Source organism: Perissodus microlepis, chromosome 17, assembly GCF_051167445.1.
Source record: "Perissodus microlepis isolate ML-2025 ecotype Zambia chromosome 17, ASM5116744v1, whole genome shotgun sequence".
Taxonomy (NCBI): Eukaryota; Metazoa; Chordata; class Actinopteri; order Cichliformes; family Cichlidae; genus Perissodus; species Perissodus microlepis.
In genome coordinates this window covers 16,589,667-16,616,019 of record NC_140477.1, presented here as the reverse complement: position 1 = coordinate 16,616,019, position 26,353 = coordinate 16,589,667, and the positions used below count along the sequence as shown (strand labels likewise).

Sequence of the window (26,353 nt, the reverse complement as noted above, 5' to 3'; positions counted from 1 at the left end):
ATCTCTACGAAAAGAAAAATCTCACCCCCGCTATTTGCTGAGAGGTGATTGGACAAAAAGCAACAACGTCATCGACAATTTAAAATTTCAAAACAGCTGCTTTGTGTCGTGGCTGCGTGCTCTTGGAGGACTGCAGCAATTTAAGAGGTTTGCGTTGTTTAATCAGTCTTTTTTTAATATAAAGTGAATAAACGCTGTGTTATATGTATGTATATAGTTGTAGATGTAAAATGTGGACACATTTTTGCTGTGAAATACTTACAAGTTATCGAAGGTGTTACATGCCACTGAGTCCCTGTATGAAAATTAAGTCTTTAAATTAATTCCAGGTATGTCTTTCTGTATTTAAAGACCTATATGTATAAATTGGTTTTGAGGAGGGGTTTTTTTTTTTTGCCAGTGACTTTTTCCTGTCTTAAAGGAAGCAATCAATAACTTAAGACCTTCGAATTCCTCTCAGGATATTCTTCCTTCTCGCCTTTTCAAGGAAGCTCTGTCGACTAAGGTTATTCTGTTGCTTTAGTTCTTTTAGATTTGACTGCCGCCTTTGACACAGTTATTCATAACATTATTTTTTATCAGACTTGACCATGTCGTTGGTCTTAAAGGCACAGTTTTATCATGGTTTAAATCATACCTATCAGAGAGGTCTTTTTCTGTTGCTATTGGGAAATACTCCCCCTATTTGTTGTGGTGTGCCACTGGAGTCTGTTTTGGCTCCAACTCTCTGCTTTTTTTATACATGATACCTTTGGGATCCATTTTCAGGAAATACACATTCCCTTTCACTGTTATATGGAAATTGACTTCCCCTTGAAACTGTATGTCTCTGTCCCCCTTCACCCTCTGCTTAACTGCCTACATGATGGTAAAGAGTGGTTAACACACAATTTTCTCGCCCTAAACGAAAATAGGGCTGAAGTTATTGTTTTTGGAAGTCATGCCCCTTTTGGATAACCGATACCCTTGGTCCTCTTGCTTGTCATCATTCCCACACTGTAAGAAATGTCGGCATGTTTTTAGATGGCTCTTTTAAATTAGAGAAGCAAGCGTCCACAGTTGTGAAATTGGTTTTTAATCAGTTACGTGAAATTGCGAAGCATCATCTTCCTCCCAAAGACCTAGAAAAACTTATTCATGCCTTCATCACCTCTAAACTGGACTACCGCAGTTTTCTCTATTTGGGTCGTCAACACTCATCTCTCCATCGCTTGCAGTTAGTCCAAAATGCTGCTGCATGTCTTTTAACAGGTGTTAGAATGTAGGTACACATCACTTCACATCACTTGCCATATGATATTCATACTTCAGAATCTACACAGTCTTTCAAATCACATCTTAAAACACACTTTTTCTTTTACTTTGGCTTTTAAATCAAGTTCAGTTTAACATCAGGCTTGTTTTATGTTGTTTTGTTTTTATGTTAATACATTGTCATTGCCTCATCTTATTTATCTCTCTCTCTATATATATATATTAATGTTTTCTCTTGTTCTTATTTAATTGTGAAGCGCATTGGTCAACTTTGTTGCATTTAAATGTGCGATAGAATTAAAATAGATATTGATAATTTTTTGTTGCTTTTGTTTAAGGGAATAATGGAGGGTGTAGGAGACCGACTCAAGCTGATGGTGAAAACCTTCAGGAGGGAGTGTCACCGGGTCTTACAGTCTGAGAGGACCACCATTCATGGAGCGGATGGCATGCTTATGGTGCTGCAGGTGGCTATGGCAGAAGTGAATAAAAAGGTAACCCTAACACCCTGAAAATACCACAGATTATGGATTTCTATTTGTATTTATCTATTTTTGTCTTCTCTCACCACCTCCATCAACCTCATCTGTGGCCTTCCAGTTTCCCCCCCTGCCTGCCAGCTCCATCTTTAGCATCCTCCTCTAATTTGCGCAGAGCTCAAAGGATATGAAAAGACAACACCAGGCACAGCCTGTAAGCCAGGCTGCCATCTGGCGAGTGATACAGAAGTATCAGCTGCCGAACTTCCAGGTGTCAGAGCAGTTTATCTCCTCAGGCTGTCATATTTCTGAATTCATCCTCTACACTCTACCACAAATAGTAGCTTTATTTTTATGTGCTTATTATTTATTAATTTGTGTATTTTTGTGAGCAATATAAGAGGCTGGTGTTGGATAATGATTGAAAACATGGAGATCTTAAATAACCCACCTTTCTGCACTCTTCCCTAACAGTCCCACTCAATCACAATCGTAGCATCTTTAACTCAGCTGCATCCAGCTGAGTGACTGTCTCTAAGCCACATGACATCTTCTAACCCTTCTCCTTATATTCTCATCCATCTCCTCCACCCTGCTGCTGCTTTGAACAGTTGACCACAAATATTCAAATTCATCTTCACCAACTCGTTCTCTGCTGTGCTCCTTTTTCTTTCACCTGCATGCACTTACTCTCAGTCTTACTGATTTGAATGCCTCTTCTCTAGATGAGATCTCCCATCAGCCTGCTCCTTATTTTCACAAGCCACAAAAGTCACGCTTTGACCCAAAGTACCAGTCGAAAGGTTTTCAGACTGCGTAGCTGATGGGCTTTTTTCATGATTGCATCATTTTTGCACAAATGATACACGACGTGTATCTTGATTTCTTCCACAGCTTTGTTGTTGTTAGACCACAAGGAATACACAGAAACTACAAAAAAGATTGGATGTAAAATGCAGTTTAAAATAGGTTTATTAAAATGTTGCAACGGTTCTGGACTTGATTCATTTATTCATCCACTTTAAAATACTTTTACTGATCTGATTCATATCTATAAAGGACAGGTCACACAGATGACCCTTGATACAGTCTCACCTCTACCTTGAAACCACCTATCCCACCTCATTGCCCTCATGTGTGCCATTTGCTACTTCTTAGTTCCTCATGCAGTAACTCGCCTCCTCCCTCACCACATGCTTTGACTAAATCCACAAAGTCTCAATGTGTCTACGTCTGACTTTCAAAGTGCTCTTTCCTGGCACGAGACCCTACTGCCACTCGCAAATCATCACCTCCATTCTTAATCGAGCTTCCACTACACTTTCCCATAATTTCATGCTGTGGCTGATCAGCTTTGTTCCTCTGTAGTTTGGTCCCTTTATGCTTAAAAATGCCTTTATATACAGATTAAAAAAAATCCATCTAAAAGTAAAGTTAAAGTAGCTGAAATGCAGTAATTCTGATAGCCCAAGGTTGTCTGAAGTTATCAAACTTTGTCTAATGGTTAACCAATAATTTGCATTTTAGGCCCTTTATTTAACAAAAGGGTCAGGCTATCCAGTAACACTCTGAGAAATCTTGGAGCCATTTTATAACAGAATATATCCTTCGCTGCACATATTAAACAAATATGTAGGACTGTTTTCTTTAATCTGCACAATATTTGTTAAAATAGAAACATCCTGTCTCAGAGTGACGCTGAAAAACTAGTTCATTTATTTAGTACTTCCAGACTGGAGTGTTGTATTCCTTCAATCTCACGCAGAGCCTTCAGCTTTCAGGCTCCTCCACTATGGAACCAGTTCCCAGTTTGGGTTCAGGAGATGGGCTCTGTTTTAAGAATAGGCTTCAAACTCTTACTTTTGATAATGATTTGGTAAAGCATGGTTATGGCTGCATCAGGTGAACCTGAATCAGTTGTTAGTTGAGCTGGTGTAGGCTCAGGCTGGTGGGGGACTTCCCATGATGCACTCTGCTGCATGGCATTAATTTTTGTCTTCTCTTTTTCTTAAGTTTTTTTCTGCCTCCCCAATTCATGGCAGATGGCTGCCCCTGTGTTAGCCTGGCTCAGCTGGAGTTTTCTTCCTGTTAAAAGGGAGTTCTTCCTTCCCACTGTCACAAATGCTTGCTTACGGGCAATCTCGTCTTGTTGGACGTTTCTGACACTTGCCAATATAAAGAGCTTTGAGTTGATTTATTGTGAGTTGGTGCTGGAAAATTAAAACTGAATTGAAACGTACTATTCTGTGACAGCAACCATGTTGTAAACCCAGCCTTTCACCCTTCACTCTCAGTTGCTCTGAGGATACTGATTTTTTTAATGTTAATGTTTTTGGACTCATTTAGGATAAAGTTGAATTTTGAAGGTGAGGCTAACGGCAGTTTCGAGCAACTGATGAATTTCCTCTTTCGCAAAATGGAAAATAAATGGAATTAAGGAGGAAAAATATACAGTGTGTCTGTTATCCGGTGTCGTAAAAGCAAGGCTGTGTGAGCCCATTTCACATCATCATCACGGCATAGTTCAATTGAACCATCAGGCCGACTGTCATCACGTCTATAACTGATGACATTACTGCAGGTTTCTGGGTGAGACCACTCATGGCTTATTTTTGGATGGCTGCAGAAGGTCTCTGCTTTTGAACTGATTGTTTCCAGGCTGTTTGTAATTGCGCATGCTGCTTTCTCTCTTCCTGTGACAGCATGGCGGAGAGTTCAAAGTGGCTCTGAGTGATGTCCTGATGGCCTGGAAACACTTATTGTTAGACAAACTTCACCTGCTGCCCCCCAGCTCTGCACGCCTGGAGAACTATGATCTCATTGTGGAGGCATACGAGTCGTTCCTGAAACGCTCCAACACCATCGACCTGGTTGATCTCCTCTTCATGTACAAACAGCTGAGGCTGGTGGACTCTGATCCAGAGGAGCCTGTGAGCCCGGTGAGCTGGTTGAAATCAGGCTGATGATGTTGATTGTGGATGATCACACTGGCTACACAGTTAGAGATAAGGCCAATCGGTTTATCCCCTCTCTCTCTGCTTTTGTCAATTCTTTTGCCAAGATCCAGCTGTTTGAGTTCCTATCGGGCAACGTGGAAGTCCCAGAGTTGCCAGTCTCCTCAGTCCCGTCAACCCCATCTGGTAAAGGCAGGTCCTGCAGCTCACAGGTAGGCCCAACTGTGTTTTTTTCTGCTTCAGTGAAAGGTGCAACTTGTTTCATAAACTCCCACAAGAAATCCTTTATTTCCACTTTGCCTTCTGCCTTTGAATATTGCTGTTTTAGTAATATGAAATGCTTCTCTCCTGCAGGCAGTAATCCATGCTTTTACTTTCCCAGCCTTCAGTGTAATTTCTGTCTGGAATCCATCCTGCTCTTATTGACAGGAGCTCTATATCACATCACTCAGATTTAAGGGTGCAATGTGAATTCAATTACCAGGCAGATGTTTAAAACACGACACAGGAGCTTCTGTAACACAGTCTCTTTGCTGGTCTCTTCTGCCCCTTGCAAATTTATGGGGTTTTAGAGAGGAGGCTTGCTGTGCTGATGTAATTTTTTTACTGGAGCGATGCCAGCTGCTGTTTTTAGCCATTTTACTCGGGAACTAAAGCTACTTTCCAGTTTGGACATTTCAGACCGAAGGTTTTTACTAAAGTAAATGTTGTTGCTGGTTTGCTTAGCAGAAGTAAGAACAGACACGGAGAGATTATCTGCTGTTTTAATATAAATAGTGAAATAAAAATAATTTGCCGCTTTCTTGTCTGGTTCCAGTAACTTCCTGGAGTCTCTGCTTTGTTTGGCTGCAGAATAGCAAACGAATACAGCAGATAACTCTCCAACAAATCCGTACATTTTTGTTTCAGTGATATCTCTAGCCCCTTACCCCTAAACTAGTCATGGGAGGTGGTCTATTCCTGTTGAAAGGGAGTTCTTTCTCCTCGTTGTTGCCAAAATCATGTTCATAGGAGACCATCTGGTTGTTGGGATTTTCTGTCTATCACCTGACAATATAACTGATGGATGGTTTGTTTGGTCTTAAAACAATAAAAAAAAAAACAGCGGTACTAATATAAGTTTTTGTTTTATTTCATTTTGAATTTAAAATATTGCCTCCAGGTAGTGGTTTTTTTTTTGTTTTTTCAGCTTTAGTTTTTAATGTTAATTGTAGCCTTTTTTCTTATACTATTGTAATGTCAAGGCAGGGGAGAGATTTGTAAACATGATACCTAGCTGCCATCTATGATGCAGTGGTTAACACAGTCACCTTACACCTAGAACATCCCCAGTTTGAAACAATGAGGAGACACAACTCTATGTGGCTCTATCTGGTATGGTCACTAACTGGGGAAACAAGGGAGCTGAAGGTTTAACTGTATCTATTAGGTGCCTGGCTTATTGATCGGGCCTGTTTCCAGTCTCCTTGGCACCAGCAGTCAGTAACCTTTGAGGGTATTTAATTCAAAGGAAAGGATAAATATACATTGTGTAGTTATGTCTTCCAACAAACTACACTTATAATCTATTATAAATGCATAGGAGCGGGTGTGCAGCCACTGTCTTCCACCACCATATTTAAATACAGTGGCCAAGAAGGACACCTCCCTTCTGACCAATTGAGAAAAGTATGAATATAATATGAAACGGTATTCATATTTGTTCCTACTGTACCTCTGTTGCTTTTCAATTCTGCTACCAAATCACTAGAATGCGCTGATTTTTCTCTCTTCAAATTGACCCATACCCTTCCAATCTATTTGAAGTAGAAGTTGCAGGAAATGTACTTGAGGAAACGATGGTACTGAGTTGGCTAATCACAGTTGTTTGAGGAGGGTTGACACAATGTGTAGTTACATCATGAGTCAGATTGCAGTGCAAGTTTACAGCAGTTTCTGCAATCGGGTTGGGGGTAAGGATCATTGCTCATTTTTACCTTCTTTTCTCAAATTCTGAAAAATGAAGTTGTTTTTGATTTCTACGCTTCTTTCTTGTTTAGTGACATGTAAGTAAACAAAACCCAAATTTTCCAAAGTGCTGGTTAAGCACTTGCAATAATGCCATGACGTTAACTGTTCATTAGCCTTTGAATGTCATAATACCAATGAGAGGATGCAGCCAAAAATGCACCTCAAACACATTACCCAGTTTAAGATTTAATAGACTTTCTGTTAGCTTCCCTTATAATCTTGGGGAACCGTTGACGGCATTTATTAAAATGTAAAAATCTTGGGTCTTGTGTGTTTTCTATTTGTCTGTAGGTGAAAATGGCTGTGAGACGCGTTTTCTGCTCCTATCTGAATTTGCTGGTAAACACCAAGAACGACATCGCCTTGGCGCTAATCCTCGATGTTCCCAGTCGCACTCTTGGACGACAGGCGTTTACTGACATCAAGCATGCTGCACACAACAGCAACACTTCTCTGTTCTTGGTAAGAACACCCCCAGTCATTATGTGCTCAAGTAAATGAGAGTAATCCTCTCTGGTGCAACATCTGGGTCGTTCTCATGCTTTTTTTTTTTTTTTTTTTGCAGGCCGTGACGTCTTTCGTTAGGGCTCTCCAGCTTGGAGGGAAGGGCTATGCTCCAGCTGAATCTGACCCACTGAGAAAACATGTCAAAGGCCTGTCTGACTTTGTCCAGTTTGTAGACAACCTGGAAGAAATACTGGGGGAGATCCCCGACCCAAGGTACACAGAACTGTTTGATCCAGGCTTCCACTTGCTCCCTGTCTTGCTGCTTAGTTTGACATACGCGTCCACCGTTGAGACAGAGCTAAATGTAAATGTCGGGAAGTTGAGATGCACTCTATCACCTGAACTGGAAATTCTTTGTTTTCTAAAGAATTGAAGTCAAATTGCAATAGAAGTTATAAATACATCAGGCATCACTTAGATTTTCAGCAACAGAAAAAACTAAATTGTTCATACTTTTTTTTTTTAACCATATAATTTTTTTTTTTAACATTGAACTTTTTTTTTCAATTTTTTTTTTAACTTATAGCTAGCAGCTTCGCTAAGTTTCACATAATATCTAAATACCAACAGAACATGCTACTCTAGCTTTATCAAAACGCTGTAGTAATAACATAGTTTTTAGTGCCTCTTAGCCAATGTGTGATAATTTATAGGTTATCATCTGACACAAGATGAATTATGTTTCCTACTTTATGTTTACAGCTTGTAAGCTTAGCATAAGCATCTGCTTAGTTTAATGTTAATTACATTGTGAGGCTAGCTTTATCACTTCATGTCATTCACACATATATAGTATATTTTTATATAAGTAGCAGTTAATTAATAGTCTTCTTAAACAACATATTAACAACAAATGTTTTTGAAATCTGAATCTTTTGTACAAAGTGGGCATTGAAGTAAATGTTTTTTTTGTTGTTGTTGGTTTTTTGTCAAAAAGCTGTGTCTTTAATTATTTCTTTCAGGTAATCATTCCTAGAACACCTTAAAAATCATGTAAAAGAATCTGTCATTTTTTTTTCCTAGTTTACTGTAACACACATACTGTTGTGTGTTACTGTGTTAATGTTTAAGCATGACTAAAAATATTTGAATCATGCAATATAAGTAACAGATTTCTTTACTTTTATTGACCTGAGGGAACCCCGAAAAAGTTTTCAGTTTCAAATAAATACCTAATAATTTCAAATTGTTCTACAGTATTTAATAGCTTGTGCTTTTATAGTACACACACATGTATTTCATATCCAGAGTCATCCTAAGCTGATGAGGAGAATGCAGAGATTCCAAGAAAAGCTGAGCACCTGGCGGCAGCTGAAGTCAAGCACAGTGAAACTTGTGATTTATAATTGGATTGGATTTTTCTTTGAATTTCTCCACTTCAGTTCAGGTTAAATCCCGCTTCCTTTCTGGAGGAGCTGACTCAGTTCTTGTGAATTCAAGGATTTGGCAGTGCGCTGCTACGACTGGTGGGAATATTTGTAGCAGGGTGGATCAGACTGTGTGCTGAAATCACACCTGTGATCATAAAATCCACCTGTCCCCCCACTGCTTCTTATTATTTCCTCCCCAAATCCCTGTAATGACTCCCATCTAAGGATGATAACATTTGGATTGCTAAAGCATGTTCATCTTTGCTACATCAAAGTCCATCTTTGTTAAATAACTTGTTCCTGGTGTGTTTGCTTCGCTCACTTTGATGAACTATCATCAAACCTGGAGCTCCACAGATCACTCTCCATACTGTTACAGATTATTTTAGATGTCAAAGCATCTGGCACCACAACAGAAGTGGCTATCACAAATAATTTAGCAGTTCAATCATGTGAGCTTTGAGCTGAAGCTGCAGAAGGAGCCTTTTGTAAGTAGTCCCAGTAGCAACAGCGGATTCGCTCGAGCCATAACAACACACGATGTTTGTGCAGCGCCGTGTTCAACTCTCGCTGCTCTTCTGAGGGTTCTCAGTTCACGCGGGCCGTTGAGAACTCCCGTCTGATGAGATACTGATGAGCACGGCCAACGTGTGTCTTTCAACAGGCAGTGCCTTTACGCTCTCAGTGGAGTACCGTATTTCCTCATACAAACACCTTCTGTGGCGAGTTCAGGGCCCCTTGTTCAGCGAACATCTGTTTTCCCAAATGATTCTGTTACTGAGGCGCGCTCGCTCCCTCGCATCAGAGCCGGGTCAGGTTTGGACCACCGCCTCGCCACCAAAACATTTTGGTGCACTTGACTGTTTGAAACTTACATAAGTGATATGTTGCTATGATTTTTGGACATACTGTGGAGACAAACACGGATCAACCCCCCCCCCCCCCCCCCCCCCCCCCCCCCCCCCAACTGCGACATAAAGAGGAAAATCAGACCGCGGAGTGCAGTGACCATGTAACTGTTATAACTGTTAACATTGGCAAAACTCTGCTATAGTGAAATAAAGCTCTACTGGATGTTAATGCTGAAACAATTACTCTGAGCCCTGAAATTCAGTGTCCAATTAATTGAAAGTGAAGAAGCAGTATATCTTTTAAAGACATTCAGACTAAAGCCCCGGCTTTTCTGCGAGAGCGTTATTCATGCTGGCAAATGTTGGCTGAACTCTTGAAGACTGTTTACTCCATCCAGATGAAAACCACTGTGTGTCCCGCATAAGAAAGAATCTACTCCTTTCCAAAGTTATTCAGCGTTTCTTCTCTTCCTGTAGCTCATTTCTTGTTCACTTGTCACTTTGTTGACTTCCCAGTGTATGTGGAACCAGGCTGGTGACCGCCATCAGGGCGGTGTTGGTGAAGGGTCGCAGCAGCGGAGATGCCGTGTATGCTGCTGCTGAGGAGACTGCACAGGAGCTAAAGGAGAGGATCTGCCAGCTACACCAGATCCAGAAGCAGTCTGCTAATGGAAGCGGGACAGGGATAAGTCCTGCAAGGGTAATGTATAACCTCTGCTTTCAGCCAGCTGGCTCCACTCTGGGCTTTTCCTTCTCGCCACAAGTCCATACATTGAACCCACTTCATGTTTCATTCTGTTCACCATCTGGCAGAGCTGTGACTGTAGTTATGTTGGTCTTCACCCCCAGCCAAAAGCGTATGCAGTCAATCACGCTACAGCATACGGAGGTCGTGACACTGTGAAGGTGCTGATGGCGCTGCTGGATGAAGAAGCCCTGACTCCTCCGTGTCGAAACAAGGCCGACCTGCTGTCTGAGGATCAGCCCGTCCTCGGTGGAGCAGAGGGGACCTGCGTCCTCACACTGTTCAGGTTGGTTCCTGTTAATTCTGCAGGTCACTCAAAATCTGATATCTGCATTTTTAGTTGGTTAAAATAAATATTAAGGCTACATTTGGCAAAATTAAGAATTAAAGCAGGCCTGACTTACTGCATTACGTGATGACCTCTAGAAGAAAGGTTATAATAGTAAAATAAAAGTAAATTTAGGGGAGTTTGACTAATAGTAGGTTTTAAGGTCAACCAAAAAATTGCTTTTAAAGAAGTGAAACAAAAATACAATATCAATTTATCTAGTTTTAATTTTTAATAATATTTGATCGTCTTATCCAAATATTAGATTTCTAGTGGCGCAGTACCCACATTTCATGAAGTGACTGTTACCATTTCCTTCAGTGCCATGTGCAAACACAGTAAAGAGTGCTTACATTATATAACTCTGTAATAGAGCAAAATCACTACTTAATCTGTATTTCTTAATTTTTCTATGTTAAACTGTAACTTCATCGTGTTCACAGCCTCGTCGGATCCATTCGAGTTAAATGAGCTTGTAGTTTACTGTCTGCCTTAATATGATGGGCAAGTTCTTGAAAGATGTTGCTGGTCTTCTTATAATATTTTGTATGGGTTATTGATCCCAAGAGTCCAAATATGTGAGTTTCTTTCCAAAGCAATACCATCACTTGAGTTCTTTTTCCTCAGTTCTTTGTCAGTGACACAATAATGCCAAAGGAGAGAATAATTACATTTGTGAATAGTTTGTTGTAGTAAACTCTGAATCTGAGTCTGAATCCAGTAAAGACTTTTTTCACTACCACAGGGTTCAGTGAGAGTGGGAATCCCCCTGAAATATAAAATAGGCCAACATGGATCTGTGCAACTTTCCTCTGAAACCGTATGGAGGAAAATCCTCCCACATCACAGTGGAACAATTTATCTGCTCTGAAATAAAAATAATACAGCCACTGGTTGTGTTTGTGGCTACAGGGGCGGGTGACACTGTACGGCTAATGCTAGTGAAAACATCTTTACATGGTGAGAGTTTTAAAGGGAGAACGGTGTTTGAAGAAATAGCAGGCAGATTTCTCGGTTACTGTGGCCATGTAAGCTTGTAGCTTTTCTAATTTATTGAAAACTTTTCTTTGCTTCTCGCTGCGGCTCTCTCTCCTCAGATCCCCTGAAGTGTCTACTGGATGTTCTCCAGAACCCCTAAAGAACAGAGTCCAGAGCCGACTAGACCTGCTCAAACCCAAGGTAACGTGGGCCCCTTTGTCCAAGAGCCCCAAATCCTAAATATGAACCTCTCCAAACTGAATCAGATGTCCAAACATTGAAAATAATGTCTTTATATCCTGTAATTTCTTCCTGGTTTTATATTATTTATTTGCTTAGCTGAAGTTCACATCTTAACTGACTTCCACTCTTCCCGTTTGCACAGCTGGGTTTTAGCTCTTAGTGTTGGTTCGAGCGTGCTGAAAAAGTTATGTATGGGGCATTCAAACCAGTAACCTGTTAACAGTGCCTGTTTTCTTGGAAAATCGTCTTTTCTGGCACCTACCTAGCATCACTAAAATTTACAAAAATTTTTATCCCGTATAAACTGAAACAGGTCAGTGAGACCATAAATTCACAAGGAAAGTGTTTACAGAGACTTTGGCAAAGGGCAGTTGTCCCACAGAATGTCCCATCTGAAGTCTTTTATGGCAATAAGAGTCGCCCCCTGGTGGCTTTCAAAAAGAATGCAGGTTTGAGCCCCTTGCATGTTGGCTTCACTTTTCGGACCTGGAAGTCCACCTTTTATGTAGATATCATGTGATATCATTGTACATGGTGATCAATAGATGTCCCTCATATTGGTCGGGATACAACATGTTGAGTGTTTACGTTAAACGTTTAGCTGGTTTATCACTCGCTTCAGTCACACAAGCATCACATTATGACCACCTGCCTAATATTGTGTTGGCCCCTTTTTGCTGCCAAAACAGCCCTGAACTGTCGAGGTATGGACTCCACTAGACTCCTGAAGGTGTGCTCTGGTATCTAGCATGGATGGCAAGATGTTGTACGTTAGCTGTTAACTACAGATCCTTTAAGTCCTGTAAGTTGGATCAGGTGGTGGGGGAGGACGCTGGACAGACCCAGTGCACCTAAACGCGTAGTGAGGGTATGCTGGGAACGTCTAGCAGAGGCCCCAGTCCATGAGATCTTCAACGTACACCTCCGGCAGAGCTTCATTGCATTCCGAGGGAGACTGGGGACATTGAGTCCGAATGGACCATGTTCAGCATCTCCATTGCCGAAGCTGCTGCATTGAGCTGCGGCCGCAAGGTGGTTGGTGTCTGTCATGGTGGTAACCCCCGAACCAAATGGTGGACACCTGAGGTGAAGGGAGCCACCAGGCTCAAGAAGGAGTCCTATCGGGCTTGGTTAGCCTGTGGGACTTTGGAGGCAGCTGACAGGTACCGACAGGCCAAGTGGAATGCGGCTCGGGCAGTGGCTGAAGCAAAAACTCGGGTGTGGGAGGAGTTCGGAGAGGCCATGGAAAAGACTTTTGGACTGCCTCGAAGAGATTCTGGCAAACCGTCAGATGTCTCAGGAGGGGAAAGCGGTGCTCTACCTGCACTGTGTATAGTGCTGAGAAAATTGTCGGGCGGTGGAAGGAATACTTCAAGTACCTCCTTAATCCCACTGACACGTCTTCCGAGGAGGAAGCAGAGTCTGGGGATGAGGGGGATGACCCACCAATTTCCGGGGGCGAGGTCACTGAGGCAGTTAAACAACTCCTTGGTGGCAGAGCCCCTGGTGTGGATGAGGTCCGCCCCGAGTTCCTGAAGGCTCTGGAGGTTGTAGGGCTGTCCTGGTTGACACGCCTCTACAATGTTGCGTGGAGATCAGAGGCAGTACCCCTGGACTGGCAGACCGGGGTGGTGGTCCCCATCTTTAAGAAGGGAGACCGGAGGGTGTGTTCCAACTACAGGGGGATCACACTCCTCAGCCTCCCTGGGAAAGTCTATGCCAGGGTGCTGGAAAGGAGAGTTTGCCCGCTAGTCAAACCTCAGATACAGGAGGAACAATGCGGTTTTCGTCCTGATTTGCGGAACACTGGACCAGCTCTTTATCCTCTTAAGGATACTTGAGGGTGCATGGGAGTTTGCCCAACCAGTCTAAATGTGTTTTGTGGACCCGGAGAAGGCATTCGACCGTGTCCCTCGGGGTGTCCTGTGGGAGGTGTTGCGGGAGTATGGGGTGTCTGGCCCATTGCTACGGGCCATTCGATCACTATACAACTGTTGCAAGAGCTTGGTTCGCATTGCCGGCAATAAGTCGGACTCGTTCCCGGTGGGTGATGGGCTCCGCCAGGGCTGCCCTTTGTCACAGATTCTGTTTGTAATTTTTATGGACAGGATTTCTAGGTGCAGCCAAGTGGCGGAGGGCTTTCACTTCAGTGGCCTCAGAATCTCATCTCTGCTTTTCATGGATGATGTGGTTCTGTTGGCTTCATCGGGTGATGGCCTCCAGCTCGCACTGGAACGGTTCGCAGCCGAGTGTGAAGCAGCGAGAATGAGGATCAGCACCTCCAAATCTGAGGCCATGGTTCTCAACACTCCGGGTCAGGGATGAGTTCCTGCCCCAAGTGGAGGAGTTCAAGTATCTCGAGGTCTTGTTCGCCAGTGATGGGAGAAGGGAGCCGGAGATCGACAGATGGATTGGTGCTGCGGCCGCAGTGATGCGGACGCTGCACCAGTCTGTCGTGGTGAAGAGAGAGCTGAGTGTAAAAGCAACGTCCCTACCCTCACCTATGGCCATGAGCTGTGGGTAGTGACCGAAAGAACGAGATGGCGGATACAAGCGGCGGAAATGAGCTGGTCTCTCCCTTAGAGATAGGGTAAGAAGTTCAGCCATCTAGGAGGGGCTCAGAATAGAGCCGCTGCTCCTCCACATCAAAAGGAGCCAGCTGAGGTGGTTCAAGCATCTGACAAGGATGCCTCCTGGGCGCCTCCTGGATGAGGTATTCCGGGCATGTCCCACCGGGAGGAGGCCCCGGGGCAGACCCAGGACACGCTGGAGAGATTATATCTCTCGGCTGGTCTGGGAACGCCTTGGTGTTCCCCCAGATAAGCTAGAGGAGGTGGCTGGGGAGAGGGAGGTCTGGGCTTCTCTGCTTAGGCTGCTGCCCCCGCGACCTGGCCCCGGATAAAGCGGAAGAAGATGGATGGATGGAAGTTTGGATTTGTTGGATTGACAGCTGGACCAGCACATCCCACACATGCTTGACTGGATTGAGATCTTTGGAGATCAAGTTAACACCTCAAACTCTTCGTTGTGCTCCTCAAAACCATTCATGAACCATTTCTGCTTTGTGGCAGGGCATATCATCCTGCTGAAAGAGGCCACAGCCATCGGGGAATACTGTTTCCATGAAAGGGTGCCCATGGTCTGCAACAATACTTAGATAGGTGGTACGTATCAAAGTAACATCCACATGGATGGCAAGTCCCAAGGTTTCCTACTACAACATTGCCCAGAGCTTGTGAGGGTCGGACCACACAAGCCAACCTTCACTCCTCAAGTACATCATTGAGCCTTGGCTGCCCTATTCCACCTGGTTCTTTCCTTGGGCTGGTTTTCATAGATACTGACCACTACAGACAAAGAACATCCTACAAGATCTGTAGTTTTGGAGATTCAGTCTAGTATCAGTTTTTTGGGGGGGGATTTCAGATACTTTACATCTTAAATCCTAGTGTGTTGTTTGTCCTTCTTTCTGGTCTCAATTAGGGCTGCACCTCCATGAACCTGATTCTGCCTGAGGTTTCTTCCTGTCAAAAGGGAGTTTTTCCTTCCCACTGTGGCCAAAGTGCTTGCTCATAGGGAATCAAGACTGTTGGTGGTTTTCTGTTTTATTTGTATTATTGTCTTTACCTTAAAATATTGCTTTATATTTTAAGGGTAAAGAGTGTGACTGTTGTTATGAGTAACACTGAGTGAAATGTAATACTTAGATCAAATTGCTAAAATATGCTATTTTCTGAAACTGAAAATTGATTGTAGCAACAAAAAAAAAAGACACAAAACTTATTTCTCAGAATATAATGCCATTTTATTATTCTTGTGGTGGTAAGAAGGTATTTTTAGGGTAGTGCTTCTGCATCACCCAGCTCTAGATTGCAAGCTATTATCCTTTAAGCAAACATGAAGTGTGAAGCACTTATTAGAAGATGTATGCTAGACACATTTTGTGAAATAGCTCCTTTATTTGATTGTGCTACCAGATGTCATTTTAGCTCCCCACAATCTGGCTGCCTTCCTGTTTGAGTGCGCTGTAATGGTCCCTGGGCAGCTCACCGCTTCCTGAACTCGGTGAGCGGAAGCTTTCTGCATCAATTTCACTTTGAAGATGCCATATCAGTCGCGTAACTCGACTAGCAAGGGAAACTTGAAAGGTTATTGTTTCCTGTTGTCTGCTAAATGACTTTATCCTAGACTTCTCCAGCGGTTTCATCATGCACTGACGTCAACCGGCACACACAGAGATGGACAGATTTAGTTTCTTCTTTTGGGTTGTTTCCAGGTCTTTTTCTTTTCTTTTCCTCCTCTTTCTTCCTTCTACTATTGCCACAGATGATCAAAACATTGAAAAACACGAGAAAAACTCCTGCTCCTCTGTGACACAAGTAACAATGTTCAAATGAGGTGCATTCACCTTTAGCTATATATTCATTTTATTTTATATATAGCTCTGGTGCCGCTGCACCTGCTACTGCTTTGTTCTCACTTCTACAAAAGCAGATGTCAGAACACAAAGCTGCAGAAATGGCTTGCACCTGCTTTTGAAAATGCTATCAGGAATGTCTCGGTCAGGTGTTGGGTCAAACAGTGCGCGTAGGTTATTTCAGGACATTTGTGTTCGGAAGAATGAGGGCTATGTGACCACAAGGTGCCATGTCAGGCTCCCACCTGTTGTAATTGGATTAGATGTTCTCTGTGGGTCATAGTTTGGCCGTGCAGCTCTTCCATCCCCTTCCATCTTCTTTAGGTTTTATTAGCATGCAACCGGTAGCTCCGTTACTGAAGTGTGCCTCGGTGCTGGGCTTTCTGTTGTTTTAGGTCCTCTTTAAAGAAGTTCTTTTGAGAAGCACAAAGGCTTTGATCCCCTTTGTGCTCCGCGGACCCACCAAGCTTTGCTCTCTCACATTTCTTCTCCTTACTGTGGCCCATTGGCCTGAAGGGTGAAATCCCTGGATTGTGATAATCCCAAGCAGGCGTACATCAAACAGTGGATGAAAAGCTGTGGATCTGTGTGTGCCCCTGGGCTGGGATTGTAGGCTTCAATATCATTCACTTTGTTATAGAAACTTGGCTGTTAGGTTTTTCTTTCTTTCTTTTTTCTTTTTTTAAAGGATGTGGTAATTGATAGGAGCAATGCACAGTATATCAGTTGGCTAGAAAAGAAAATCTCATCTTTCTCATTTCTGGGATTTCAGCAACATATTAAACTTTTAGTTGTTCAAAAAAAAAAAAAACCCCAACATAAAACATGCTTTAAAAGCCAGGAATCTTATCCCCTAATTAAAAACCATACCCTTTTATTGTTTTTGTTATTGAAAGATCTGAGCAACTATTGGATGGATTACAATGACCTAATAATGGTAATTGATGCTAATGACTTTAGTGATCCCCATACTTTTCACACATTGTGTTTTTTCTGGCTCTGAGTCACGTTTTTGGGGGCTACTTCAGACGTAAGCATGACTGTTTTGTGGTACCTTATTTGACAGAAATTGACGCATTTTCTTGATGATAAAAAGAAAAGAATATTACACTTGAATACATGAAACCCCACTCAACAAAAGTGGTTTAAAAAAATAAAACTTTATTGCAGCGCTGGTAATTTTCCTTTAGCTCCAGAGAAAACCTCTTTGAGATGTGCCAAAAATTCTTCTGATTTAACACCACAGAAGTTGTGCTTTCTGTGAAATGTCTTGACTGCCGTTGGTTGGATTTCCACGAATTTTAGTGCAGATATGCATGTTCCCTTTTAGGTTTGGCCTATAATACATTTGATTACAATATCAGAGCAAGGAAAGAAAGAAGTAGTTTGTGTACTTCAGTGCTAATTAGCAGATCCAGCTGCTGAAACTCGCTGAGCAAGAGTGGAAAAGTACTTAAAGGGGTCTTTGTTTCAAAACGCCAAAAGAAAGGGCCAGAAAAATCTCGGCCACCTGCCCTGAGTTGCTGATACTGATCACCAGTCACCATATCAGCTGGATTTAAGTTGTTTTGCATTTATTCCAGGTCCGAGAGAGAGTCATCCGATCCCAGTTCGCCTGCACTTACAATGACGAAGAGCTCCCTCTCAACCGTGTGCTGGACTTCCCGAGCACTAGCCAGGTTCCCACTTGCGTGCACCCAGCACCCAAAGCTAAAACCACCACATCTGTGGATGATGGGTGCAGCTCTGATGTGGAAGACTCAACAAAAGGTAAAAGATTATATTATTTTTCTTTACAAGCTACACCCCCTACCCCACCACCATCTTTTATTTTTTTGTACTCAGCAACATGTCAAATGTCAGAACAAGACGTGCTGCATTTTATCTGCTGGAACAGACTTCTGTTTCCTCTGACGGCACACAGCTGGACCGAGGCCCAGGCTCACCTTCTCAGCTCCGGCCTTGGACCCTTCCCAGTCCCAGTTGTGGGACTGGTACTTACAACTTGCTGTTAAATTAATTCCCATTCTATAAAACCTCCTCACCCCCACATCTGTCGTAAAAAACCAAAACACACACACTCTTGTACAGACTTTTTGCCCATTTCCCCCTTCTGCTTTTTGTTCCGTGGGAATTCAGGCTCTGCTCCATCAGGTTAACATGACAAATGTTGAAATTCAGGTTCAGAGAATAAACACACAGCCTGCTTCAACTAGCAGCTAACGTAAGCAATTTCGTCACAACATTTTTCCCTTTCCCCCCTACCAACTTGTCACACTTACTTTTGCTTTTTAATTATTTATTTCATTTTTGTTTTTCTTTTACATTTGCAGCCAAGTCCTCTGAATGTACAAATAAGGCAGGGGGTGAGATACAGCGGGGGGCTGCTCTCAAGCAAAGAAGTGGAAATGCCCCAAAACAAGGTGCAAGCCTGGTTAATGGAAAGGGAACTGGCTTTCAGATGCAAAGCAGGGGTAACAAGAGAAAGCAGCTGGATATTGACCAACACGGTGGATCTGAAAATGAGCCTCCGGAGAAGAAACAGCCAACTCGCACATCAGTCAAAATGCCTGGCAAAAATGGCAGCAAGGCCTTGAGTAAGAAGAAGCTCATAGCTGGACAAGGGAAGCTGACCAGTTTCTTCAGAGTCTAACCAGTGTTTGCACTAACGATGACACAATAAGGACTTTTCTATCAGATATTTATATGAAGCAGCTGAAGCTTGTGTACTACGAGTATACTCCAGCTTGGGCTGCCATTTAGAATCATTTGTCATCTTGTTTAACCTCGAGTATGTTATATATTTACACACGCACACGGTAAAATATCACGTGATCTTTAGTGACTTAGTGATTGCTGTCAAGAGTTAAATATTTTTATGCTAAGCTACACTGAGGCTTCGTATGAAATGTGCGCAACAGTGTTATTTAACTCTTTCTGAAAATGTCAAAAGTATAAATAATATTACTTAGCCACTAAAATGTCCAACATTGTTAGGCGAAAAGCAAGCTGGTCATTGCACTTTATCACTAATCAATTTTAAAATGAGTCTAATAACGCCTTCTTGGAAATAAAATGTATATCATCACTGCTAGTATGTAAATTTTACCTTTCAATTATTTTCAAGATTCTACCATCTACATCCACTCTTTAAACACACAGGTTGCAATTGTTAATAAACTTTTATTTTGTTTTCCATGTTTGTCTGCTTTATTTCCTACAAGTAAATTAATCTTCTTATACCATACAGGAGGAAACATTCATTGACGTCGCTCATGCTTCCCAGCAGGGCCGGTACACTCTTCCAATCATACATCGCAGCACTAAGTTAGGAAAGGAAACCACATAGAACAGTTGAGTTTATATGGCATTTTTTCAAAAAAAGAAAGTTTATTTTCCAAGAAATGCTGGTTTTCCATATGCTTACTGTCAAGGTCGGTATCTCTGCGATCTATCTTCATGCTGTACTCGGCAGGAGTGTGGCTCAGGCTTCGATCTGCAAGTAGAGGAAGGCTCCGAGTGAAGGCCGGGTTCAGCCCTCGAACACTGTGCCCTTTCAGCCTTGCATCCTGAAAAACATCATATTGATCAGTGATTACATGTGACACCCGGAGCCCACACACACATTCCCGTACTGTAGGATGTGAACTCTGGATGGTCAGGTTGCAGGAACAGCTTTTAAAGATTATCCTTTTTACTTGTAGTACAGGTGTTGGATCTGCTTTTACCAGCTGATCCAAGCCACAAGAACCCCAAATGGAAGAAATGTGTTCCCTCATTTTTTACTATATCACAGTGGCCCGTTTTCTTCCACAGCTCCAGTTCGCCCAGATGTCTTTGTCTCCATCATGGCTGCCTGTTTCCCATTACCACAGAGATAACCACCCTGTTCATTACACACAAGACGCAGTCTGCAGATAAACCTTTTACACATCGCAGCTAAACATTTGGGGGAAACACTGATATATCGTCATTCTTCCCACTGAGAGTCCAATAAATCTTTATAGGCTTGTGATCATTTGACCTTTTCGCTTAATAGTATTTCCCAGTTTTCCAGCGTTGCCGTAAAATATTTTTATAGATGTATGTGAAGTATTGACTTAACAGTAGAAGCGAGGACGGTGGCCAATTGAAAGGGGTCAAGTATTCAGTCACAGGATGGAGATAATGTGCTCTTTGTTGTTGAACTATGGTTAGCTGAGGTTGTTTATGAAAAGAAATCTCATACAATGAAGATTTATGAGGCATGACCGTCACTGGCAGAACAGTGTTAGGCTGAATGACAGTGGATAGTTTGCTGTTAAGTTAATTTGATCCAAAAAAGAATCAAAATTGCTGGTTATAGTTTTCTTTAAGCACTAATTATAGTGCTTACCCTAGGGGTGTCAAACATGAGGCCTGGGCGCCAGAATATATCCAGCCCACTGTTTATGAATGAAAACGTTATATTTTCTAATTACAGGACAGTCTGTGCAATGAACTTCCATAACTTTTTTTTTGTCATTTTACACATTAAGCACATAGTTTCACAGGTCCGCTCTACTTTATATCAAAGTGGGCTCGGCATGTGGCCCACAATGTCAAGTGAGCTCGACATCCCTGTTCAGGAGAGCGTAAGACTATGTTTACGTGGGGATTCGGAGCAGGGTTGGTCTTTGGTTAAATAGCCTTTAAGTATTGTGAAAAGTGGACCTTTAATTGTTTTTTCCATATTTTCTGTGGGTGTTTGTAAAAAAAATAAAATAAAAATGAGGGGCAGCCAATCAAAAGAAAGCTGGTTTAAACAGTTGGGGAAAAGGGCTGCAATTGACTATTTCAGAGTATGTACATGGGTATTTTGGCCTTTTGTCAACAAGGAAAATTTAGATTTTTTTTCTTGCAACATCAACGGTGTAGAACTTTACCTCCTTTTCTAATGTCAGACAGTGCAGTGCATTGTTATTTGTTGACTTTTGACTGGCCAACTTTTCTTCTCGGTTAGGGTTATATGCCTACCTCTTGCTTTGCCATATTCTTGACAGACCTTGAGGTAATACTTTTCATTTTCATTTCAAAGGAGATATTCCCTTGTGTGGATATAGCCTCACGTGCACGGCCTTTTAAGCAGTATTTTGAACTGTGAGCAACTCTAGTCAAGTTCAAGAATAAAAATGAACTATACCTAATAATAATAATAATACATTATATTTAAGGGCGCCTTTCTAATACCCAAGGTCACCTTACAAAGAGAAGAAAATATCAATTCATTATTTCCAAACCAAAAATCAGCATATATCAGTCTATTGTCCATAGATTCACTCAGAAATACTGTCTCAGATGAACATAGAACAACACTGATTTTGCAATATTAGTAATTACATTCCAGGAAGAGTGTGTTTTTGTTACAAGCTCCTTTGTTTTGTGGGGACTTTTGGGAAAATTAGAATCCTTTATGGGAACAGTATAGAAGCAGGGGTGACAAACATAAGAAGTGGCCTGGCAACTCTAATCCGGCACACTGGACAACTTTGGAAAAAGTGAATGAGGGCATAGGAAGACTATTAATTGTGTGTGTATGTATATATATATATATATATATATATATATATATATACATATATATATATATAGTGAGAGAGAGAGATATAAAATTTTAAGTTTTAAAGCATTTCTTATTCAACAGGGCCACCTGTACAGGCATTTATTCTACATCAAAGTACTTGACAATTACCTACACAGTTATATGAGATAAAAGTTTAAGTTTTTTCATAATCCAATATAGAAATTTCTGGATATTTTTTACAAGAATTAATGAATGCTTTCTCTTTTATAATTACAGAACAGTCTGGTAATTTTAGCTACCAGAACTTTTGCTGTAATTTTACACATTTATTTCTTACAATACAAGCACAAAGAGTCAGGCTGCCACAACAGCTTTTATTTTCCATGTAGAAAAACTAAGACAACAGACAAAGAGCGATTCAGAAGACCCTTATGAAAAGAACATCGAGGGAACAGTTTACCCTGCCCGGGATAGGGTTACCGGGGCCCCGCCCTGGAGCCAGGCCCAGGGAGGGTGCCCGAGGGCGAGCGTCTGGTGGCCGGGCCTTAGTCCATAGGGCCCGGCCGGGCACAGCCCGAAGAGGAGACATGGGCCCATCCTCCCGCAGGCCCACCACCCGCAGGAGGCGCCATAGGGGTCGGGTGCATTGTGTGCCGGGTGGCGGCCAGGAGCGGAGGTCCTGGCGGACTGACCCCCGGCTGCCAAGACTGGCAATAGGGACATGGAATGTCACCTCTCTGGTGGGGAAGGAACCTGAGTTAGTGCGTGAGGTTGAGAGGTACCGGCTAGATATAGTCGGGCTCACCTCTACGCATGGCTTGGGCTCTGGAACCAGTCTCCTGGAGAGGGGCTGGACTCTGTCTCAGTCTGGAGTTGCCCCTGGTGAGAGGCGGCGGGCTGAGGTGGGTATTTTAATATCCCCTCGGCTTTCTGCCGGTACGTTGGGGTTTTTCCCGGTGGATGAGAGGGTTTGTTCCCTGCGCCTTAGGGTCGGGGAACGGGTCCTGACTGTCATCTGCGCGTATGCGCCGAGTGGCAGTTCGGAGTACCCAGCCTTCTTAGAGTCCCTGGGGGGGGGGGGGGGGTGCTGGAAGGTGCTCCACCTGGAGACTCTGTTGTCCTGCTGGGAGACTTCAATGCTCACGTGGGTAACGACAGCGAGACCTGGAGGGGCGTGATTGGGAGGAACGGCCTCCCTGATCTGAACCCGAGCTGTGTTTTGTTATTGGACTTCTGTGCTAATCACAGTTTGGCCATAACGAACACCTTGTTCGAACATAAGAGTGTCCATAAGTGCACGTGGCACCAGGACGCTCTAGGCCGTAGGTCGATGATCGATTTTGTAATCGTATCACCAGACCTGCGACCATATGTTCTGGACACTCGGGCAAAGAGAGGGGCTGAGCTGTCAACTGATCACCACCTGGTGGTGAGTTGGATCAGGTGGCGGGGGAGGACGCTGGACAGACCTGGTGCACCTAAACGCGTAGTGAGGGTGTGCTGGGAATGTCTAGCAGAGGCCCCAGTCCGCGAGATCTTCAACGCACACCTCCGGCAGAGCTTCAACAGCATTCCGAGGGAGACTGGGGACATTGAGTCTGAATGGACCATGTTCAGCGTCTCCATTGCCGAAGCTGCTGCATTGAGCTGCAGCCACAAGGTGGTTGGTGCCTGCCGTGGTGGTAATCCCCGAACCAAATGGTGGACACCAGAGGTGAAGGGAGCCACCAGGCTGAAGAAAGAGTCCTATCGGGCTTGGTTAGCCTGTGGGACTCCGGAGGCAGCCGACAGGTATCGACAGGCCAAGCGGAATGCGGCTCGGGCAGTGGCTGAAGCAAAAACTCGGGTGTGGGAGGAGTTCGGAGAGGCCATGGAAAAAGACTTTCGGACTGCCTCGAAGAGATTCTGGCAAACCGTCAGGCGTCTCAGGAGGGGAAAGCGGTGCTCTACCTGCACTGTGTATAGTGCTGGCGGAGCGCTGCTGACGTCGACTGAGAAAATTGTCAGGCGGTGGAAGGAATACTTCGAGGACCTCCTTAATCCCACTGACACGTCTTCCGAGGAGGAAGCAGAGTCTGGGGATGAGGGGAATGACCCGCCAATTTCCGGGGTCGAGGTCACTGAGGCAGTTAAACAACTCCTTGGTGGCAGAGCCCCTGGTGTTGATGAGGTCCACCCCGAGTTCCTGAAGGCTCTGGTCATTGTAGGGCTGTCCTGGTTGACACGCCTCTGCAATGTTGCGTGGAGATCAGGGGCAGTACCCGTGGACTGGCAGACCGGGGTGGTGGTCCCCATCTTTAAGAAGGGGGACCGGAGGGTGTGTTCCAACTACAGGGGGATCACACTCCTCAGCCTCCCTGGGAAAGTCTATGCCAGGGTGCTGGAAAGGAGAGTTCGTCCGCTAGTCGAACCTCGGATACAGGAGGAACAATGCGGTTTTCGTCCTGGTCGCGGAACACTGGACCAGCTCTTTATCCTCTCGAGGATACTTGAGGGTGCATGGGAGTTTGCCCAACCAGTCTACATGTGTTTTGTGGACTTGGAGAAGGCATTCGACCGTGTCCCTCGGGGTGTCCTGTGGGAGGTGTTGCGGGAGTATGGGGTGTCTGGCCCATTGCTACGGGCCATTCGATCCCTATACAACCGTTGCAAGAGCTTGGTTCGCATTGCCGGCAATAAGTCGGACTCGTTCCCGGTGGGTGATGGGCTCCGCCAGGGCTGCCCTTTGTCTCCGGTTCTGTTCATAATTTTTATGGACAGGATTTCTAGGCGCAGCCAAGTGGCGGAGGGCTTTTGCTTTGGTGGCCTCAGAATCTCATCTCTGATTTTTGCGGATGATGTGGTTCTGTTGGCTTCATCGGGTGGGGGCCTCCAGCTCGCACTGGAACGGTTCGCAGCCGAGTGTGAAGCAGCGGGAATGAGGATCAGCACCTCCAAATCTGAGGCCATGGTTCTCAGCCGGAGTGCCCACTCCGGGTCGGGGATGAGTTCCTGCCCCAAGTGGAGGAGTTCAAGTATCTCGGGGTCTTGTTCGTGAGTGATGGGAGAAGGGAGCCGGAGATCGACAGACGGATTGGGGCTGCAGCTGCAGTAATGCAGACGCTGCACCGGTCCGTCGTGGTGAAGAGCGAGCTGAGTGTAAAAGCGAAGCTCTCAATTTACCGGTCGATCTACGTCCCTACCCTCACCTATGGCCACGAGCTGTGGGTAGTGACCGAAAGAACGAGATCGCGGATACAAGTGGCAGAAATGAGCTTCCTCCGAAGGGTGGCTGGCCTCTCCCTTAGAGATAGGGTGAGAAGTTCGGCCATCCGGGAGGGGCTCAGAGTAGAGCCGCTGCTGCTCCACATCGAAAGGAGCCAGCTGAGGTGGTTCGGGCATCTGACAAGGATGCCCCCTGGGGGCCTCCTGGGTGAGGTGTTCCAGGCATGTCCCACCGGGAGGAGGCCCCGGGGCAGACCCAGGACACGCTGGAGAGATTATATCTCTCGGCTGGCCTGGGAACGCCTTGGTGTTCCCCCGGATAAGCTGGAGGAGGTGGCTGGGGAGAGGGAGGTCTGGGCCTCTTTGCTTAGGCTGCTGCCCCCGCGACCCGGCCCCGGATAAGCGGAAGAAAATGGATGGATGGATGGATGGAAAAACTAAGACGTGTAGTTGAAATTGCACTTATTTTCCTTACATTAAGGTATCTCGGGCATAAAACATGTAGTTAAAACTATATGAAATTTCACTGGTCTCCCCCACTTCAGATCAAACTTGACTGTATTTGGCCCACGCTGTAAAATTAGTTTGACACAGAGGTTTCTGGGATAACTTCACCTACTTCAAAGGCGCATGGACATCTGATCAGGTTTAAGTTCCAGCAACACTTGTACTACGAAGAACTACTTTAATACTTCTTAATAAGAGTTACTGGACGTTCAACCAATTCAGAATCCTTTATAACATAACCATAATGATTGACACCTGATTATTATCAGGATCAGCGTAGTAAAAATTATTGTATATATTGTATATTGAGTACAATTCAAATATATTACTGTAAGAAAAATGTTCTTTCTTCAGTTTAAATCAATTTTGTTTATATAGTGCAAAATCCCTTCAAGGCATTATATACTTTATATTGAAAGGCATAGACCCCTACAATAATACAATCAAACGAACCCCTTTGAAGCCAAGCAGTTGACAACAGTGAGGAGGAAAAACACTCTTTTCATACAGGAAGAAGCCTCCAGCAGAACCAGGTTCTGGGAGGGGCAGCCATCTGCCCACACCATTTGGGGTTCAGGGGAAAAGGAAAAGAAATGGGAGATCTTGTCTCCACTGTGCGATAACAATAAAGGCTAAAAAGTCGCAACAAAAAGGAATAACGTTAATGCATGATGAAAGTTGCAACACTTACCGAGATGATGATTGTTGGGTTCCCATCTTCATCCCTGATTCGGCGCTGCCTGAACACCGGTGGGATCACAGCGGGCTCAGAGATCGACTCGTCACCCAGTATCAAACCCAGGCCGTCGTCTTCTGTTGTGCCATCCTCTGCATTAATTGCAGGCATGGCTACGGTGACTGAGTGGCTGCTCAGCTCAGTGAAAAGCAGCAGAGTTAAGAAGACAGAGTAGACAGAGATCATGGTATCTACAATGTTTATTTCTTAAGACTTTCGCCAGTTGAG

General features: G+C 43.9%; 2 protein-coding genes across 3 annotated transcripts; one reads left to right on the top strand and one right to left on the bottom strand.

Annotated features, from left to right (window-relative positions):
* Positions 1-33: 33 nt before the first annotated feature.
* parpbp (PARP1 binding protein) lies at positions 34-19,334 on the top strand. Of its 2 annotated transcripts, none has more exons than XM_084909306.1 (11): positions 34-147; positions 1,593-1,748; positions 4,436-4,672; positions 4,801-4,899; positions 6,989-7,159; positions 7,263-7,417; positions 9,942-10,125; positions 10,275-10,456; positions 11,596-11,677; positions 17,720-17,906; positions 18,470-19,334. In XM_084909306.1, exons 2-11 carry the CDS (start codon positions 1,599-1,601, stop codon positions 18,787-18,789), a joined length of 1,767 nt encoding a protein of 588 aa, XP_084765432.1. In that variant the 5' UTR covers positions 34-147; positions 1,593-1,598; the 3' UTR covers positions 18,790-19,334. The 2 variants fall into 2 exon arrangements, with proteins under 2 accessions (XP_084765432.1, XP_084765431.1); XM_084909305.1 differs by having other exon boundaries at positions 4,795-4,899.
* Positions 19,309-26,353, bottom strand: pmch (pro-melanin-concentrating hormone). Its single transcript, XM_084909312.1, has 3 exons — positions 26,081-26,353; positions 19,564-19,705; positions 19,309-19,459 (listed from the first exon to the last, which is right to left on the bottom strand). Exons 1-3 carry the CDS (start codon positions 26,309-26,311, stop codon positions 19,410-19,412), a joined length of 423 nt encoding a protein of 140 aa, XP_084765438.1. The 5' UTR covers positions 26,312-26,353; the 3' UTR covers positions 19,309-19,409.

What these genes read in the sequence shown, in the direction of transcription:
- parpbp (XM_084909305.1), top strand. Translation starts at nt 1,599, where the DNA reads ATGGAGGGTGTAGGAGACCGACTCAAGCTGATGGTGAAAACCTTCAGG. An exon ending in TGGCAGAAGTGAATAAAAAG is followed by an intron (nt 1,749 to 4,435) that starts GTAACCCTAACA and finishes TTCCTGTGACAG; the next exon opens with CATGGCGGAGAGTTCAAAGT. An exon ending in CAGGGATAAGTCCTGCAAGG is followed by an intron (nt 10,126 to 10,274) that starts GTAATGTATAAC and finishes CTTCACCCCCAG; the next exon opens with CCAAAAGCGTATGCAGTCAA.
- pmch (XM_084909312.1), bottom strand. Translation starts at nt 26,311, where the DNA reads ATGATCTCTGTCTACTCTGTCTTCTTAACTCTGCTGCTTTTCACTGAG. An exon ending in ACCCAACAATCATCATCTCG is followed by an intron (nt 19,706 to 26,080) that starts GTAAGTGTTGCA and finishes GATGTTTTTCAG; the next exon opens with GATGCAAGGCTGAAAGGGCA. An exon ending in CAGAGATACCGACCTTGACA is followed by an intron (nt 19,460 to 19,563) that starts GTAAGCATATGG and finishes TTCCTAACTTAG; the next exon opens with TGCTGCGATGTATGATTGGA.